At 34.4% G+C, this 22,011-nt stretch overlaps 1 protein-coding gene across 1 annotated transcript in view; it reads right to left on the bottom strand.

Moving 5' to 3' along the window:
* The window catches only part of LOC124541863 (serine/threonine-protein kinase par-1), a 54,549-nt gene extending 34,009 nt beyond the window's left edge, over positions 1–20,540 (bottom strand). Inside the window, exon 1 of the mRNA XM_047119772.1 lies at positions 20,163–20,540. Coding sequence (XP_046975728.1) covers positions 20,163–20,312 — 150 coding nt within the window. The 5' untranslated portion in view covers positions 20,313–20,540. The remainder of the gene's footprint in view (positions 1–20,162) is intronic.
* Positions 20,541–22,011: the final 1,471 nt, after the last annotated feature.

The raw sequence follows: 22,011 nt of genomic DNA, 5'->3' as shown, positions 1-22,011 counted from the left end.
TGATTGCGGGTTCAAACCCAGGCAAGCACCGCTGATTCATGTGCTTAATTTGTCTTTATAATTCATCTCGTGCTCAGCGGTGAAGGAAAACATCGTGAGGAAACCTGCATGTGACAAATTTCATAGAAATTCTGCCACATGTGTATTCCACCAACCCGCATTGGAACAGCGTGGTGGAATATGTTCCAAACCTTCTCCTCAAAGGGAGAGGAGGCCTTTAGACCAGCAGTGGGAATTTACAGGCTGTTTTTGTTGTAATAATTGAAGCTACCACCGGTTCCGAATATAGATTCTACCGAGAAGAACCGGTAAGAAACTTAGTAGTCAAAGTTACGAGACGTGTTATTTTTGATTTTACAAATAATTATGAAGACAAACAGACTGAATCAGATATAATTTATAATGTATTGTATTATATTAAGACCATTATTTTTCTGACGCTACTTTTAAATATTACCATGCATATACAATTAGGTAAAGTTTTGCTATTTATACATATATGCAACTAGTTGTGGTTGGGGGTTTCGGTCGTTTTAGGGGTTGATCGTATGGTATAAAAGCCTCCCTGTTCTCCTTGGGGTTTAAGTTTACTTCGTACCAATTTAAAAAAAAAAAAAAAAACTTATTCCGGGTATATATAACTGAGTTAGTTTCGCATTTATAATTAATAATATAATTCGTATAGATTAACTAGTTGTGCCCGCGCCTTCTTACGCATTTGAATTTAACAATAAGCCATTCTTGTTGCCTTAGTTACTACTTATTACATCAGCTATCTGCCAGTGAAAATCCCATCAAAATCCACCCAGCCGTTGCAGAGATAAGCCGGAACAAATAGACAGACAAAAATTATAAAATGCATTGAGTAAAAAACAGCTATTTTAATATTACAAACAGACACTCCAATTTTATTACACGTATAGATTAATACTTGATGAACCTTTTCTTGTTCACTAGACCGTAAATTAATATAAAAAACATTTATCAATTAAAAACATTTTAATTCTATTTTCACATTTATAACACTATTTTTTATTGTTTCTTTTTTATGGCAACATTGCTCTAACACAGGTGTTATCTTTTGAATTTAAACTAAGCTTTCTATTTTAATTCTAAATCAGAATTATTGTAACGAATTATATTTATCTTGTGCTATAATTAGAAGTGCAGTCAACTTTTTTTGTTATTTCATGTTTTAAAACGAATACAAGATAACAATTATTACGTTTATTAGATTCATTCTGAATAAATAAATACATAATAATGTTATTTTTACATAATATAACCGTACGTTTGTATGATTTCGTAAATCGTAAATCGTGAAAATAAATGATAATATGCTTTATATTAATCTTGGTAAAGTAACAGCATGTAAATTTCCCACTGCTGGGCTAAGGCCTTCTCTCCCATTAAAGGAGAGGCTTCGGAACATATTCCACCACGCTGTTCCAATGCGGGTTGGTAGAATACACATGTGGCAGAATTTCTATGAAATTATACACATGCAGGTTTTCTCACGACGTTTTCCTTCACCGCCGAGCACGAGATGAATTATAAACACAATTAAGCACATATATATAGTGGTGCTTGTCTGGGTTTGAACCCGAAGTCATCGGTTAAGATGCAGTCTTACCACTGGGCCATCTGAGCTCTCTGGGCCATCTGAGCTAATAATCTGATATTAATCTTGTAATGTATTTATTTTTTTAAGGGGAGGAGCAAATGTGCCACCTGATAGTAAGTGGTCACCACGGGCTATAGACAATGTTGCTGTAAGAAATATTGACCAATAGTTGTCGCGGCTAAGCTCGCGTTTTATGTTGTTAGTTATCAAGAGTTAGGCAAAAAAAGTAGCTTATGTCCTTATTTGGAGCTCAAGTTTGCTTCATACCAAGTTTCATCATATTCAGTTCAGCGGTTTGGTCGTGAAAGAGCGACAGACAGACAGACAGGGACAGTTTCACATTTATAATATTAATATGGTTTGTTTATCGCCAATGCGCCACCAACTTTGGAATTCCATTTTTCTGACGGATTTTGAGCGTAGCTCTGGAACTGACATGGCTGCTGCCTATATGTCACTTACAATAATATTATGATATACAAAAACATTGGGAATTAAAATGTTTTATTACTTGTGCCTGTAGTTACACTGGCTCACTCACCCATAAAACCGGAACACAACAATACTGAGTACTGTTTGGCAGTGGAATATCTGATAAGTGGGTGTTACTTTTGGACGGGCTTGTATGAAAAATTGAAATAAAATATTTAGATAACCATAAAAAAGGTCGAAGTATCTTGAGATCTATCAATACATGACCTTAAATAAAACTATATTTGACCTTAAAGGGTAAGCGTAAGGAAGGGTAGGTCGATAAGGGTTAATTTCCGTTTCGAACGTAAAAGTAACAAGATCTCATGTTCTTTCTAAAGATTGTATCATCATTATCATTACATAGTACCAAAAAGTTGCTTACCGTTGTCTAACCCTATGTATGCTTTGATCTTTATAAATAAATAACAATAAATATTGGACAACATCACATACATTACTCTGATCCCAATGTAAGTAGCTAAAGCACTTGTATTATGGACAAATCAAAGTAACGATGGTAACACAAACAGCCAGACGCAAGACAACGTAGAAAATTAATGAGCTTTTTCTGTATCAAGTCTTCCGGGAACCGAACCCGGGACGTCGGAGTGCCATGAAACCGGTGTACACCACCGACCACGGAGGTCGTCATATCTTTAGAATTACGCAACGGATTTTGATGCGATTTTTTTTTAATAGATAGAGTGATTCGAGAGCAAGGTATTTGTATATAACACATGGACGATATAGTAAAGAAACACTGATAATTTTAGAAGTTTCTAATGTGATGTCGTATATAAACAAATTCTGTATATAATCAGCATTGCATCCGTGCGAAGCTCAGGCGGGTCGCTAGTACATAATAAAACAAAATCTCTACATAATAAAATACGCTTTGATCTTTAAACTACACAGATTTTAATGCGGTTTTTATCAATAAACAGATGGAATTTAAAGGATGTTTATATAGTATTACAAGTGTATCACAGTAAAGAAAAACCGAGCATTTCAAAGTTCAGACGAAACGAAAAATAATATGTTTGTTTTTCAATTTTAAAGTAAGCTCGGGGCCGTAAGAGCGCTTTCACACTATCCGAACCGATGTCGGTGTCGGACAATGATAGCTGACAGCTGATAGACATCATGTGCTATTTTCACATACAACAACAACAACAACAGCCTGTAAATTTCCCACTGCCGGGCTAACGCTACCTCTCCCATTGAAGAGAAGGTTTGAAACATATTCCACCACGCTGTTCCAATACGGGTTGGTGGAATACACATGTGTCAGAATTTCTATGAAATTAGACATTTGCAGGTTTTTACGATGTTTTCCTTCACGCCGAGCACGAGATGAATTATAAACACAAATTAAGCACATATATATAGTGGTGCTTGCCTGGGTTTGAATCCGCAATCATCGGTTAAGATGCACGCGTTCTAACCACTGGGCCAAAAATTCTAAGCTAACCTAACGGAAACTTTATGGAGTATCTGAAGTGTATACGTTTTATTGGCAGTCTAGTCTTCGTCGACAGATTAAAATCTCTCTGAATAGATTATCGCGATAGATAACCGTTAGGTAATAATTAACGGTATTTGCCATTTTTCGGTGATATACATACCTATCAACAGGTATTTTAATCTTGACCTTAGAAAAATTTATAGACCAAAAACACATCATTTCATAGTATAAACAAAGTCGCTTTTTCTGTCCCTATATCCCTATGAATGTTTAAATGTTTAAAACTACGGATTCTGATGCGGTTTTTTTTATGGTATAGGTTGGCGGACGAGCATATATCAGGTGGCCCACCTGATGGTAAGTGGTCACCATCACCTATAGACAATGTCGCTGTAAGAAATATTAACTATTCCTTACATCGTCAATGTGCCACCAACCTTGGGAACTAAGATGTTTTTTTTTACGAGATAGGTGGAAAACGAGCATGAGGGTCACCTGAAGGATAGTGACTACCACCGCCCATGGACATCTGCAACACCAGGGGGCTTGCAGGTGCGTTGCCGGCCTTTAAGAAAGGAGTACGCTCTTTTCTAGAAGGTTCAAAATGTTATACACTGGCTTACTCATCCTTCAAATCGACAACAATACTGTTATTTGGTCGTAGAATAACTGATGAGTGGGTGGTACCTACCCAGACGGGCTTGCAAAAAGGCCTACCAACAAGTAAATCTGTAAGGAGGCGCCCGATGAGACGCCGGGGTGGTGGGTGCGTACCGTACTGGAGAGTATTAGGACATCATAGAGGAATGTTAAAAAAAACATATATTGTTTTTAACATATAGTGGGTAACGAGAAAGTTCGCGTTTATTCAAAAGATTTGTTAGATACTAGCTGTGCCCGCGACTTTGTACGCGTTTGAATTTAACAAAAACAAAAAATATTGTAGCCTAAGTTACTCCTTATTATATATCAGTTATCTGCCAGTGAAATCGTGTGCATAGCTAAGTACTTATAAACTTAAATATATTGAATCGTTTTCTTTATATAAATATTGACATTTAAATATCGAAAATTTGGGTCAGCTGTTATATATAACAAGTTCTTTAAAATTAATTCGTGTGACCAATACTTGGACCACTAAGTACACACAGACTAGTAGAGCAGTATGTTCATTGTAAACTGCTTGTAACTTAATTTTGCGCCAAAATTAAGAAAAAAATTTTTGTGTGATGTTTTTCATTTTTTTTTTATAAAACCTAACCTAACCGGCCAGTAACTTTTTTCCTCTCTATTTCTTAAATTGTAACAATTTAGTAAATTGCAATCAAGAATCATCTTTAATAGGCTATTTGACTGGTTTTTAAAATCCATTTTATATTATTTAGTAGAGGTTAAGGTACCCAGTAGAAGTTGATTTTTTTATTTCTAGTACATATTTGCTGAAAAATATCATATTAAAAATTTCATATTTAAATAACGCGCTAAAACGCTACTTGGACAATATGGCGCTGCTATGGGGTCGTTGACGTCACTTTGCTGTATTTTAATCTGTGGTACATATAGTAGAAAAGCAAGGTTTACAAGAAAGTGACTTCATCATAAGCCCAGCCAATCAGGAGCGTTTTGTGTCACGTGACAAACGTTTGAAAAAATGCATTTTATTTATTGATTTTTGAATAAATCTAGTATTATTTTCAACTTTCGTTAGAAAATAGCCATTTTTAAACTCATAATATACACTGATTACAATAATTCACAATTTATTTTTCGCATTGTCAAATAGCCTATTGTCTATACATCTACGACTGACGCTCTTCGAAATGAGACCTTAACCGACTTATTACGTGTCGTCCCATAATCACTGGGACAAAAATTGGCTCACACTATCAATATACAAGATAGCCAGGCGAACTGGCAAAGATGTTAATCTTTAAAGGGAAATTAGAAATCACAGATAGACAATTTGATTTTATTTATCTATATTGACTGTGTATGTAGCATTTGCATTACCCATGTAGGTAATACAAGTTGTTTCCGATAACTTCGGTGAAGTTTAGGCGTCAAGAATGGAGAGCCTATATTTTTCCTTGGAATTCCAGATCGCTTCATAGCGAACTTTACCAAATTTCGTTTATTGATTTGATCGTGTGTATCAGTCAGACAAATTTATTATAGTATTTATAATATTAGTATAAATAAATCATAAAATAACATAACAACAGCCTGTAAATTCCCACTGCTGGGCTAAAGGCCTCCTCCTTGAGGAGAAGGTTTGGAACATATTCCACCACGCTGTTCCAATGCGGGTTGGTGGAATACACATGTGGCAGAATTTCTACGAAATTTGTCACATGCAGGTTTCCTCACGATGGCCTTCACCGCTGAGCATGAGATGAATTATAAAGACAAATTAAGCACATGAATCAGCGGTGCTTGCCTGGGTTTGAACCCGCAATCATCGGTTAAGATGCACGCGTTCTAACCACTGGGATATCTCGAATCAGTATAGATATGAAAAACCAATATTACTGACTCATTATGGGATATCAAAATCTTGGAGTCACATGTTAATCACTCTCATTGAAGCAGTGTAGAGGAATATGCTCCTAACCGTCTCCTCAAAAGAAAGTGGTCTAACCCAGCATTGGAAAATTTACAGGCTGTACAAATCGTACATCATCATCATTCTCCTGCCCTTATCCCAATTTTATTTGGGGTCGGCACAGCATGTCTTCTCCTTCCATACTTCTCTGTCAGACGTCATCTCACAAGTAACATTCTTTCTAGCCATATCGTCTTTCACACAATCCATCCATCGTTTCCTTGGTCGTCCTCTACCTCTATATCCATCCACATCCATGCTCAAGGCCTTCCTCACAATGTGTTCCTCATTCCTCCGCATTACATGCCCATACCATGATAGCCGCCTTCCACATAACTTCTCGGCTATCGGTGTCACTTTCAAACTTCCTCTTATATACTCATTCCTTACTCTATCCATTCGCGTAACACCACACATTCCTCTCAGCATTCTCATCTCCGCAACATGCAATTGTCTTTCAGTCATCCCTTTTGTAGCCCAACACTCTGATCCATACAGGACAGCAGGTCTGATCATGGTCTTATAGATCTTCCCCTTAAGTTTAAGGGGAATACGGGGGTCACAAATTGTTCCCGTAACCTGCCGCCATTTCATCCATCCTGTGTTAATCCTGTGCTTCACCGTTCGATCTATTTCGCCATCGCCTTGAATGAGGGAACCGAGATACCGGAAGTCGGAGCAGACTGGAAGAGCTGCGCCATCAAGCGCTACGGCTTCGGGACCGGAGAGACCGCCGAAATCGCAGAACATGTATTCAGTCTTCGTTCTACTGATTTTCAGGCCAACATTCTCCAGTTTCCGTTGCCAATCCTCCAATCTGCTCTGGATCTCAGGTCCATCTTCACCAACCAGTACAACGTCGTCGGCAAAAAGCATGCACCAGGGTGCCTCCTCCTGTATATCCGCCGTTAGAGCGTCCATAACCAGCAGGAAGAGGTAAGGACTTAGAGCCGACCCTTGGTGCAAACCTACAGCCACATTGAACCGGTCGGTGTTGCCGGCAGACGATCGGACGTAGGTACAAGATCCCTTGTACATAGCACGAATTAACTCCACATACTTCCCAGGCAAACCTTTCTCTTTCAATGCCCACCATAACACTTCACGAGGCACCCTATCATAGGCTTTCTCGAGATCAATGAACACCATGTGCAGGTTCTTGTGAGCACGTCTGTACTTCTCGTACAATTAATCAATTAATTCTGTACAAATCGTACATCTTGTACGAAATTTTAGTTAAACGAAAAAAAAACCAAACTTTCTTAGCGGATCATCAGGATCTACATTCCATAGCTTTTAGTTTAATTAAATATATACCAAAGTATATTTTTACGTTATATTTATAGCATATACATATAATGAACATTCCGGTTATTTCGGTGAAATCCACATTCCGAGCCGGTAAGAGTTACACTGACCTGATAGATTTTTATAATGACGATTTAAAACTACTTGGGAATTAATTAATTTATATATTTTTAATTTGATCGATATGCATACATTGCGTTTCGGTAACCAACGTTGGCAAGACTTTGCCAATAAAAATTGGCCAATTTTTTTGGTATTTATTAATCTTGACTGCCACATTGGAGTTTGGCTGCGCATTGGCTCAAAGTTGGCTTAATATCTCTTATTGTCTGGTTGTTGGACTTTCTACAGGATAGCCATTCCACCAGTCTGTTTACCTATTTTAAACATACAATTTTGCACATATTCTGAGATGGCCCCGTGGTTAGAACGCGTGCATCTTAACCGATGATTGCGGGTTCAAACCTAGGCAAGCACCACTATGTATATATGTGCTTAATTTGTGATAAATTCATCTCGTGCTCGGAAGTGAAAGAAAACATCGTGAGGAAACCTGCATGTCTCTAATTACATCGAAATTCAGCCACATGTGCATTCCACCAAGCCGCATTAGAACAGCGTGGTGGCATATGTTCCAAACCCTTTCCTTAATGGAAGAGGAGGCCTTATCCCAGCAGTGGGAAATTTACGGGCTGTTACTTCACTTTAATTTTACTTAACATGAAAGTCTTATGTAAAAAAATGATTGTTATATGTTATAACTTAACAAATATATTAATTAAATCAATTGTTATACAAATTATATTTAACGAAATGATAACTCGACGGTAATTATACGTAAAATTAATTATTTATAGAACCAGTTGTTTGTACTGTACAGAAGTGTGATTCATATTGCCCAAAGCTTGAAGTTACATTTCTTTAAAGCGCATCGAAAGTTAAACAAAAATTGTCTATACAGATAATAAAATTGGAGTGTCTGTAATATTAAAATAGCCTTTTTTTACTCAATGCATATGTACATATACTAAACATTTTTTACAATTTATGTATGTCTGTTTGTTCCTGATAATCTCTGGAACGGCTGGACCGATTTTGACAGGACTTTCACTGGCAGATAACTGATATAATAAGGAGATAACTGATATATAAATTCAAACGCGTACAAAGTCGCGAGCACAGCTAGTGCCAAATAATTTATATGTCGAAGCATGAAGGAGTTTCAATTAGGATTTTTTTTATCGTACATGCTGGCGACGTCATTCTGACGTAGAACACATGACACACAACAGTGAAAAATATGATAATTCAGAAAATATCATAATAGATTACGAACGTGAACAACTAGACTTATATTTTGAATATCGTTACATCTGATAACGAGCATATTGCCTAACTCCTCGAGTCGATGTAAGGATCCTACTAAACCACATATCCAAATCTGTTCAAACATTTAAGTTTTGATGTAACAAATAAACCTACATATACATACGGGCCACATGATCGTAAGTGGTCGCCATCACCCATACACAATGACGCTGTAGGAAATATTAACTATTCCTTACATCGTCAATGCGCCACCAACCTTGGGAACTAAGATGTTATGTCCCTTGTGCCTGTAGTTACACTGGCTTACTCACCCTTCAAACCGGAACACAACAATACTGAGTACTGTTATTTGGAGGTAGAATAACTGATAAGTGGGTGGTAACTACTTAGACGGGCTTGCACAAAGCCCTACTAAGAAGTGATTACTACTTAATAGTTAACTATTAAAATCTTCATAAGAAAAAGTTGTAACTTAACTCGCATTTATAACGAAGTTCATCTTATTTTTAATAAAATGATAATTTTAATAATATACTTGTAGACACCCAGGCAGGCTATATTATACTACGACACAAATTAGATGTAGCATCGGCAAATGCAATGGAATGAAAATAAAACCGATTACTGCCGATTTACACAACCAATAGAAATAGCTCCCTATCGCGCCACTCGACGCTATTCGTCGCTATAGATTCACGCGTTAGAGAAAGCAAGTGCATGTAAATCGACGCGTCAAATTGACGAATATATTAGGTCATATGATATTACAAGTTATTACGTTTGTGCAAAGATCATTTTCGCATGAGAAATAAATATTGATAATTTGGGATAGCGTACTCAATTCGGATTTGATCGGTTTTACGAATTTTGCCGATGCTACATCTAAGTTGTGACGTACTATACATACATTTATAATTGTATTTAACTAACATAACTTTGTACTTTTAAATTTGAAATAAGAGTAACTACTTTCTTGTAGGTTCTTCTCGATAGAAAAGCATTCCGAGAAGGTAGCTTCACTTAATATAGTTGTTAAATGACGATTCAAACGTGCTTGAATAAAATATATTTTGGTTCTTTTAAGTATATAATCGGTTTATAATACAACTAGCAGCCTGACTAGCTTCGTACGTAGAGGCTAATTTCCTGTTTTTCGGAGGTCGAAATTAAATAAAGACCCTTACAAGATCTTCAACGTCTGTCTGTCTGTTTGTCAAGAACCCTTTCCTCAGTAACACGTAGAGGTATAAAGTTAAAATGTACAGAACTCTAAAACCAAGATTAGCGGTTCCTCAGGGATGTTATTAAATCAAAATGAAGTATATCCAATCAAAAGATATGGCGTTTACGACATATTTCCTATACACTCGAAAAGGGAATAAAAAACCGGGTAATCCCCGTTGACCTAGAATCATGAAATTTGGCAAGAAGCAATATCTTGTAGCACAAGTATGAGACAAATACTGATTTTTTTTTATTTTTCTATTTCTCTATCTCTTGGTACGGAACCCTCGGGCGCGACTCAGTTGCGCGGTTTTTTTAAGCTTTATAACTCAACGCATTCATATGTAGCAGCCTTCTTATTCGCTAGCCCGATTTTTGTGCCAAGTTACAAAACAGCCTATGTCCATTATTGAAGACTATTTTATGAAATCGGGTTAATAGCTTGGGAGATAAGTCAAATCAAAGCATACATGTATATCTTTATAATATAGATCGCCTGATTGATGACGTAGATTATTTAAAAGAAAATATTATTTATAAGCATACGGGATAATCCCATCAAATCAGGACACATCCTGCCCCATCATTCTGTGAAGTGTTGCCAATGTAAATAATACAGTATTATTGCCAGCACAAATATTAGTCAGTTTCATTTTCGTATGGTTAAAATAACTTTTTCGTTTCACATTTAAATATATTCAAGACTGGTTCTCGTATCTAAATTTAAAACATAATTTCAATATTAATGCGGTATTTTTTTTTTCATACTACTTTTTAAGAACACGTTTTATTATTTTTAAATATTTAAAAATAAATAACCCACTAATTCTTTATACATAAAACATTGGTAAGTATTGCGTTGTTCATCTTGTCATGTCTCGATTATTATTTTTTTTTATACTACTTAGACCAAGATTGCATTTCTACTTACTTAAAAATATGCAAACTTTTTTTGTCTACAATTTAATTTTTTTTTAAATACATTATGATAAAGGTGGCAAACAATGATACATTCGTATGACAGACTTAGGACATTTTTTTATGATAACAGTGACAAATGATGATCACCTGATGGAAAGTGACTACTTCCTTCCATAGGGGTCTGTAACAAATGGCTTGTAGGTGCGTTGCCGGCCTATAAGATCATTATTATCATCAAGAAATTAAGAAATGAACAATATTTCCTTGAAAGTTTCCAAGTTGTAACGTTTCGAAAAGGTTCCACTGAGAGGTTGTGTGAGGCAAAAAATGCCTTAAAAATTGCGCTGTTGAAGATTTTTGACCATCTGAATTGTAGGGATAGAAAAACAAAAAAGTTGTGAAAAAATAAACGAGGTCTGTTTTATGATACGTTAGCTTATTTCCGACGAATGTATATCATAAAAAAAAATATACCAAAAATAGACAAATGCGTATTTAACTTGCACGACAGCATCTATAATGAAATCCATTAATTTTTTTTACATCTTATATTTCAAGGAAACATAGTATGTTATGCGGATTTATGCTAAACTACTAATCCATCGATATGGCATTTCCATATTATTATACTTTATAGTTTTAAGAGCAAAATTTCCATCAAATATAAAAGAGCATATACATATTTTATAGATCTATGTCTAGATTGTGTGGATGACGATATGGTTAGAAAAAATGTTACTTGTGAGATGACGTCTGACTGAGAAGTATGGAAGGCGAGATGCTGTGCCGACTCCAAGTGGAAATGGGTTAAGGGCAGGAGGATGATGATGACGAAATGATATCATGATGGAAAATCTGCAATGTGTTTCCACGAGCACATATGAACATCCTGGATAAACTCCAAATTTTCCCCCTTATTAGTGGGTTTTGCCAAACCGTAGCACATTTAGGTGCCGTTAGTTTTTTCAGATAAATAAGGAAATACTTAGTGTTATGTCTATTTATTCACCAGAAATTTTACCAACAAATATTAGTTATATAGTATTGTGTTAGTTTGAAGGGTGAACAGTGCATAACACAAGGGCATAACAACTTAGTTGCCAAGGTTGGCAGCCCATTGGCTGCAAGGAATAGTTAACATACAACCAGTATTTATAGACAGTGGTGACCACATAAAATTAAGTGGTCCATTTACATATATTACAAAAATAACACGATTTCGATTACATCCTTCTAATATTATAAATGCAAGAGTTTGTGAGGATGTATGTTTGTTACTATTTTACGAAAAACTACTGAGCGATGAATGAACATATAGGCTACAATTTATAATGATTTTACGTTATTGGATCATAATATAACGAAACATATCAAGTACCAGTGCGAATCCGGGGCGGGTCGCTAGTATATTATAAAAAAATTACATTGAGGCAAATTGTCTTAGACATATTTTAAGTCCCATTGGTTATTTTAATATTAACAATCCCCTCGTCCGTTCGATATATATTCGTAACATACGAACATATATCTTACTAATATTACAAATAAGAAAGTAGTTTTGTCTGTCTGTTGCTTTTTCACGATCAAATCTCTAAACCGAATTGGATTTCCGCAGACATTTTTAATTTTGCCGTTTTGCCGTAAATACAAATCGTTTATAAAAAATACAATGGTAAAAAAGGCATATTATTCGATACAATATTTTGTAGATGATATAAAAGCGTGGAATTAATACCTGTTGACTTACAGGCAGGATATATTAATTTAAATAATTGTATTAACTAACATTACTTTGTATTATCTAAATGCTGAAAAAGAGTAACTACTGAGTTTCTTGCCGGTTCTTCTCGGTAGAATCTACTTTCCGAACCGGTGGTAGCTTCACTTAATTGTTAAATGACGATTCAAAAGTGCTTGTAAAAGCCCACTTGAAAAAAGTTTATTTTGATTTGATGAAATTTGGTATGAAGCAAGGTTGAACTCCTATATTCAGGCTATTTTTTTCGACCAATCCAAAGCTGAACCTAAAAGCCAAGGGCGATAACTAGTTGAGTATATATCTATATATTTGTACATGTGTGTGTAACTGAAATCCTTCTCAACGATTGGACGATATCTATGTATTTGTGTATGACAGCCTCCATGGTCGAGTGGTGTGTACACCGGTTTTCATGGGTTCGCCACTCTGAGGTCCCTGGTTCGATTCCCGGCCGAGTCGATGTAGATTACCATTAGTTTTCTATGTTGTCTTAGGTCTGGGTGTATGTGGTACTGTCGTTACTTCTGATTTCCATAACACAAGTGCTTCAGCTACTTACATTGATATCAGAGTAAAGTATGTGATGTTGTCTCATATTTACTTAATTTATATTTATTTATTTGTGTGTGTTTTTGTGTATCTTTAAGTGGGTCCCTGGATGTTTTAGATTAAACCTGTTAAGTTACGCAATCTAGTTTTTATTTTTGTCACCCAGACGATATCTGTATTTATATTACAAATGTGAAAGTAACTCTGTCTGTCTGTAGCTCTTTCACGACCAAACCGCTAAACCGAATTTGATAATATTTCGTATAAATGAAACTTGAACTCCAAGAAAGGGTATAGACATGACAACCCCTTAAACGCGAGCGCAGCCGCGAGCGGAAACTAGTAATATATATAAGTGTATAGATATATATGATAATTGTTATATATAATAGCTGTACCTGTGGTTACCCTTATGAAACACACTACAAACCTCGTTTTACACCTTAAGGGTGCAGTTTCGTAATATTCATAGCTTAGATCTATCACCCTATAAGCAACCTATCTGCCAAATTTCAAGTGTCTAAGCGTTATAGTTTCTCTTTCTAAGATTTCGAGATTAATCAGCAAAATATACTTCACCCAAATGGGCTTTTTTAAGCACTTTTGAATCGTCATTTTACAATTAAGTGAAGCTACCACCGGTTCGGAAAGTAGATTCTACCGAGAAGAACCGGCAAGAAACTCAGTAGTTGCACTTTTTCAACATTTAAATGAATGTTATTTCGCTTTTTTTATATATATAGATTTAGATTTTTTTATAAGACTAATTAATAAACAGACGATTATGAGATTATCTAGTGATTAGTTAATCCGCACATATTAAGTAGAAAATACTCGCTCCGATTTCACATGGCTGACATTTATGCAACTTATAAACTTTCGATAGTCACAAAAGAGTAACTAGTTAGTTTCTTGCCGATTCAACTCTGTAGAATCTACTTTGTGAACAAGTAACTTAAGATTCCGTTTCTGGCTTTATATACTCTGTAATAACTTAAGTAATAGTGACTGTACAGTAAGGTATTTATTTTAATAATAAAACCTGCCCTGGTTTCGCACGGGTACAATGCTTATTAAATATACGACAGAATTTTTATTTCCCTTTACTATAATTCTACACTTATTATACACAAAAACTCTCCCATTGAATCACTCTATCTATTAAAAAAACCTCATCAAAATCCGTTGCGTAATTTTAAAGATACAAGCATATATAGGGACAGACAGCGGTAAGCGACTTTTTTTTTATATACAGGTAAGGATTTCCGGAGATATTTTTAAATTTGCTGTTACATAAATAGTAATCATTTAAAAAAAAAAACATCAATAAATAAGGAATGTTATTCAACACAAGATTATTGAGATGATAAAAAGCGTGGAACTATAAATTGTTGACAGTCAGACAGGATATAGTATATAAATTTAGCTGACATAGCTTTGTATTAATTAATTTATTAATATTAATTTAAATAATTGTATTTAACTAACATGACTTTGTATTTTTTAAATGTTAAAAAAGAGTAACTACTGATGACTTGCCTGGTCTTCTCGGTAGAATCTACTTTCCGAACCGGTGGTAGCTTCACTTAATTGTAAAATGACGATTCAAAAGTGCTTGTAAAAAAGGCCTACTTGAATAAAGTTTATTTTGATTTGATTTTAAATATTAATTATTCTCTATTCCAATCATAAAAGATGAGTCAAATCAACAACCTCTGAGCAGCATCAAACAGCAAATTGACGCGCTGTCATTGGTCAAGAGCTTGATTAATCTATGATATTAGCTATGGATTTGTAAAAAACAACAATAGGCACATAGTTGTTATCTATCGGGATTTTGGATTTAAAATTTAAGTGGATATAAGTAGTAAGGTATAATAGTATTGTATTTATAAATAGTAAAGTAAAGTAACAGCCTGTAAATTTCCCACTGCTGAGATAAGGCCTCCTCTTCCATTAAGGAGAGGGTTTGGGACATATTGCACCACGCTGTTCCAATGCGGGTTGGTGGAATGCACATGTGGCAGAATTTCGATGAATTAAGACACATGCAGGTTTCCTCACGATGTTTTCCTCCACCGCCGAGCACGAGATGAATTATAAACACAAATTAAGCACATATAGTGGTGCTTGGCTGGGTTTGAACCCGCAATCATCGGTTAAGATGCACGCGTTCTAACCACTAGGCCATCTCAGCTCTCACTTTTGGTGTAACTAATATAAATGCGAAGGCTTATTTATTACCTATGCTTTAAAGTTAGGAAGAGGTTGTCATCGTTGTCGGCGGTACAAAAAAGGTCATAAGTACAACTTGGCGTCCCTAAAACGTACGCTAAAACCGCTCTTATAGTTTTGGCACCGTTAGCTTCAAAATCGAGTACCTTGACCGACAATATTCTCTACAATTTCATTCCTCTATATCTTAAAATATATGAAACGTATTAACATACTCGATAATGTATGTTCTAAAACTGTATACTAAAAAAATATTTCACTTGCCCTACCACGGGCTTTGTGCAAGCCCGTCTGGGTAGGTACCACCCACTCATCAGTTATTACTTATTCTACCGCCAAACAACAGTACGCAGTATTGTTGTGTTCCGGTTTTAATGGTGAGTGAGTCAGTGTAACTACAGGCACAAGGGACATAACATCTTAGTTCCCAAGGTTAGTGGCACATTGACGATGTAAGGAATAGTTAATATTTCTTACAGCGTCATTGTCTATGGGTGATGGTGACCACTTACCATCGGGTGGCCCATATGCTCGTCCGCTAACCTATACCATAAAAAAAAATTAAAGTTTCATATCATTGTGATTAGCTATTTTGACATGAAACAAACATACAAACAAAACTAATATATTTATAATATTATGAGGTAATTTTAATATTATTGTTGCCACCTTCTAAATAAACAAATTAAGGACTTATGAATTAAAGCCTTGGTCTAAAAATATTCTACTTTTAATAAAGCCGTATTCAATGTCTTATGTTTGATAGTAATGCATAGATTAATCTATATATATCGTATCTATATACATAGCTAAAGTAGAATATATTATTGTACCCAAAAGAACTACAGTACCAAAGACAAGAAACACAGAGTACTATTAGAGATACTCTTATCATAGATTATATATATTTATGTATTTATTATTATCAATTTTTTTTTCAATAGATCAAAGAATACTGATAAATAATTCCAAGCATTTTAAATATAGATTATAAATACACATATGTCTCGATTTCATTCAGCTACTAAGTTGCCTCAGGGAATATTAATCCATTGTTGAGAATAAAAGTAAAAGTAAAGTAAAGTAACAGCCTGTAAATTTCCCACTGCTGAGATAAGGCCTCCTCTTCCATTAAGGCGAGGGTTTTGGAACATATTCCACCACGCCGTTCCAATGCGGGTTGGTGGAATGCACATGTGGCAGAATTTCGATGAAATTAGACACATGCAGGTTTCCTCACGATGTTTTCCTTCACCGCCGAGCCCGAGATGAATTATAAACACAATTAAGCACATATATATAGTGGTGCTTGCCTGGGTTTGAACCCGCAATCATCGGTTAAGATGCACGCGTTCTAACCACGGGGCCATCTCAGCTCAGAGAATAAGACTATTAGATATATTTTTTAACTTGGTAGACGGACTAACCATACCTTGTATGTACTATTCGAAGTACAGTATGATGACTAGAGTAAGTTCATCCCCATCACAATGGTTCAGTAACCCATTCAGTCTTACTTGCCCAGTCTTACTTTTTTTAGTTCTTAATGACGATTCAAAAGTGCTTGTAAAAGCCTACTTGAATAAAGTTTATTTTGATTTTGATTTTACCATAGAGTAAAATGAAAAAAAAAACAAAATATAATCCATTCAAATAATCTCATACAAACACTTTTCAATTTTAATATTACTGTCACATTACAGAATTGAATTTAATCTAAAATAACCCATTCATTCAGTATGTAGATTACATAGTTAATCTTTTTGATAATTTTAATTAGACTTAATATCAATTAATTAGAATTAAATAAATTAAAGTTCTACCTGGAAATCAAGTAAATAATCAGAATCAGTGGTGCCTACTCGGGATTCACCCATCTTCATTCCAGCCACTGTTTAGTTGTAACAAGTCAGTGGTTCAAAATCAGTAGCCACTGTATCTATATATTGGTACATATACAAAAAACTGACTATAAATGAATATAAATATATATAGTTATATATATATATATATATGTAATCCCTCTACTAGATAGACAGATACACATTTCCTTTTAATGTTTTCTTTATTTTGATTTAATTGCGACAATGGATGAGGTCGTTTTAATTACTGAATCTGATTTAATTTTTTTTTATATAGGAAATTTAAATGGCGCTAGTTTTAATTACAATTTGCTTAGTGGTAAGAATAAGTACCAGCTACTCATCACACAATATGACATATTTTGGTCTCTGATAGTCCACCAACCAGTTAATATTATATCTGTATTTCAGTTTTAAGGTTGAGTAAGCCAGTGTAACTTCAAGCACAAGTAATTTAACATCTTTTCCGAGGTTTTATATTCCTTACAGTCGTGATCTATGGTGATGACCTTACCATCAGGTGACAAATCTATCAACTTCAAACAAAAATTAACATTAAACAGCAGGAATTTGATTAGATTTGAATCTACATTGATATAATTTAACAGACATTGAAAACAATTAAAAAAAAATTAACTACATATATTTTTGACTCAGTAACACTTTGTCCTGAGACAGTAAGAGACAGTTCAATATTATTTAAGGAGGGCATTTGTTAAATAATGCTATTCCTTTCTTTCATTGTCAAATCAATGTAGCTAGAAAGAGAGAAATCAATGTTTAAATAACTCCGACTATAAGTAATGTCATTTCATAATAAGCCTATAGTATAGACAGTTAAAAAAAGTTACACTATTTTATAGGAAAAGTAGTCTAATCTTATGTCATGACTGTTTTCCTATATTCAATTCATTTTGTGGTCAGTGTAGTATTATTCACTCTCCAATATATATTTTTATAAATTTCTAGCTCAAACTATTGCTATACTCCGTAAAAAAAACTACCAACCTACTTTTATATAGGGGAGGAGTTTAATAAAATCGTAAAACTCGTTAATTCTTAGTGTATATATACTCTCTAAATGGAACGTAACTAAATTTTAATTTTGCAGGTGTTATAGTTTCTGAAATCCGTGCTTAAATAGTGATTGATATTTCCCTTTTATATAGGAAATATACCTATATAGAATATTCATTAATTCAAATCAGTTGTTAAAAAAAAACATTAATAAATAAAGCACATTATTCAACACAAGATTATACAGACGATAAAGAAGCGTGGAACTAATGCTTTCTGACTTTCAGGCAGGATATATTGTATGTAACTGTATTTAATTAACATTATGTATATCTATTGGAAAAGAGTAACAACTGAGTTTCTTGTCATTGATAGAATCTACATTCTGAACTGGGCTATACTTAATATTGTTTTGTAAAATGACATATCTAAATCACTTGTAAAAAACTTGAATATAGTATAAATAAAATGTACTCTATTTGTCCGTTTCATTGATGTAAAAGAATAATGCGAGCAATTTAATGAGTTTAATCTACATACCATACTCGTGGTAAACCTAAAATAATATGATATAATCTTTTAAAAATATCTAAAAGTGCTCATAAGAGGTTATTTGAATATAAAACATCTTTATTTAGACTAATTATGCATTTCTTAAACACTGATTGTGTGTTTCACATAGATTAATTAATTTTCACCTGTTAAAGGGAGCCATGTTTTGTCAGTATTTCTCTAAAATAAATTCCTGCATTGTTCTTCATGTAATATAATATATATTCTTCTATTCTATCTCTTTCTGATATTTATGTTGGAAAGATCAACATATCTTACAAAAAAATGCAAAATAGATAACATTTTTTACTTGTAATGTATATTATCAAGCATATTTTAAATAATTATAGTCATAGTACCTAATGTTATGTTAATAAAGTTTGTATATACGAGTTTTTGTACCATGAAATCAACAACAAAGTTTTTTTTTTTTTATTTGCGACGATTTCTATGCGCGGTTTAATACTCGTAGGTTATATTTCAACTATAAAGTTTTATCAACTTTTTGAAATTTGTTTAGTTTTCAATAAAGTTTTCGATAACTTTTAAAACTTTCTCTAACAAAGAGAAATCTTAAAACAATAAGATTCTTATAAGAAACGAAACGTTCTCACGTATTGTGTACAAGTTATTATGTTATATTGTCGAGAATTCAAGCGACTTTAATAAAGACTCGACACCATAATTGAACGGAGAACATCCAATAAACTACCCAATTGAAAATAATTGTCGTAAAAACATTTTGAAGGTCAATCGCTGCCTTTCTCGCAAAAAACTAACAAATGAATGTTGAATAAGGTAAAAAAAAATATTTAAAAGAAAAGTTTGCGAACAAAATTTCGCTAAAGAAAATTTCAAAGTTCGATTATTATACGACCGAGTTAAAAAGTGCATACAATATACGGTCACGTATAGTAAACAATGCACCGTGAAACTGGTCGGGTTCCAACTTTATTTTTTTACACAAAACACGTTCTGTCGTTCTCGCCCCCATCAGTCAGCCAGATACGTCTTGAGGAACGAGTTCTCGATACTACATTGCAAACCTGAGCTCTGCTTAATACACCCGTGACTCGACTACAATGGAAAAAACCGATCACAGATCACAAACACGCACTAAACACTGTGTTGACAACTCAATCCGGTAGGAACTGGTAAGGCACATAAGTAAAGACGCAAATCCATATCATAGGGAACACAAAAATCACTGAAATACGCGTCGAAACGAGATAGGTACCCACCTTACTCTTAGTAATAGAATGTGTGGCGAGTTTTACGATGGCGAAGTTGCCCGTGCCAATAGTTTTTTCCAACTCGTAGTTGCCGACGCATACTAGCTGGTCTATCGGGAAGTGTTTGGTCTTGTGCATCGGCTTAATATTACTAGCCATTGTAGAGGACGAGCGCGGTACATCCAGCTAGACCCGCGTACTTCCCGACGGATTTCTCGTTACTGAAGTTAGTTCACTTTTTTGCCGCGGAGGCGCTCCGTGCTCACGTCATTCGATAGGGAGGTGCAACACCGCCCCGCGACATTTCATTAACAAAAACAAACGCTCAGATAACGGAATGCGAAAAACAAGGCCGTGTAACGCATAAAACTATAATAATGTTATCTAGCGATGTATTTCAAAAGCAACAACATTGTCGAAACGATAGCACGAGATAAAGTAATCAGTGATTTGTTATCTATCCGTAAGGTTCAAGTTGAACAACGCTGGCTAATAAAAAAAGTACTCAATTCACAAGCTTACGTTACCTGCTCTCTCTCATTCATGCCGCTTTGTCATTAATTAGTTTGAGCGAGACGCAGCTATTCTGTGGGGCCGAGTGACGTCAGAGGTGAGTTTACGTCACAGGCGGCAATTTCAAACAAGCGATAGTGTACGTCAGACGAAAATATCGATTTTTCGTACTAAACCAAAAATTTAAAGCAATACAAAGTTCAAAACGAATGTATTTGGATATAATTGTATTACAGGATTCGTATTAAATCGTTTTTCAAACTAGTTAACTTACAAATATACTTTGTGTAATAATTTTCGTAATACAATAATTTTATCATTATTTTCTTTTATTTGTAATACATTGTTGTTATCAAAAAAATTACCATAAATCTATTTAACAACGAAGGAGTTCTCCTCGACGTTATAATAATTATTTTTGAATAAGATAAACTTGCAAATATATTCTGTACTTTTTTGCTGTCTTTAATCTTATGTATCTCACGCACACTAAGACATTACAAATACGTCACACACTCATACTAAAGACTTATAAGACGCTTATAATAATTTCACGTGGAGGGGCGCGTCTTCGTAATTGTAAGGATGTATTCTAATAAAATATTATGTAGATTTTCTTTAGTTATTATACAAATTATTTTTTATGTAATATTATTCATAAGACTACATTTTATAATACATTTATTGTATTTATTTTTTATTTTATTGCTATCATAGAATACTTACTTGAGTTGATTGAATTTTTGATAAGGTTATACTAAAAATTTATAGAATAGTTAATATTTTATTTAGCTGATATTGTTCGGTATTGTATGAATTGTATACCATATATATTGATTGGAGCTCAGGTGGCCCAGTGGATAAAACACGTGATTCAACCGAAGGTCACGCGTTGAAATCCAGACAAGTACGCAGGCTACATTGCGATTCGTATTGTTATTGATATTCTAGAATATTCTGGCTGGATTTAAACACACACACAAACATAAATGGTAATTATATCATACGATTTAAGTACTTTTTTTCCAGTTTGCCTAATTTTATTTTGTATATAATATTGCGACTACAAAATATTTTAATTTTTTTTTTTGTGAGCTTATTTTTATAGTCTGTGTACTTTCGACCATAAACAACACAACTCGTGTAATCTAGAAGTTTTAAAGATATTCAGATTGTACTGGTCGCTAGTAAAGGCTTTAAAGGTCTGGTTGTTCAGTAGTGTATAAGTTCATTAGTTTTCTATGTTGTCTTGGGTCTGGGTGTTTGTGGTACTACCGTTACTTCTTTACCATCGTTACTTCTGATTTTCCATAATACAAGTTCTTTAGCTGCTTACTTTGGGATC

This window comes from Vanessa cardui, chromosome 29, assembly GCF_905220365.1.
Source record: "Vanessa cardui chromosome 29, ilVanCard2.1, whole genome shotgun sequence".
NCBI lineage: Eukaryota > Metazoa > Arthropoda > Insecta > Lepidoptera > Nymphalidae > Vanessa > Vanessa cardui.
Note: the sequence above shows the minus strand (reverse complement) of the source record. Positions and strands in the feature narration are given on the sequence as shown.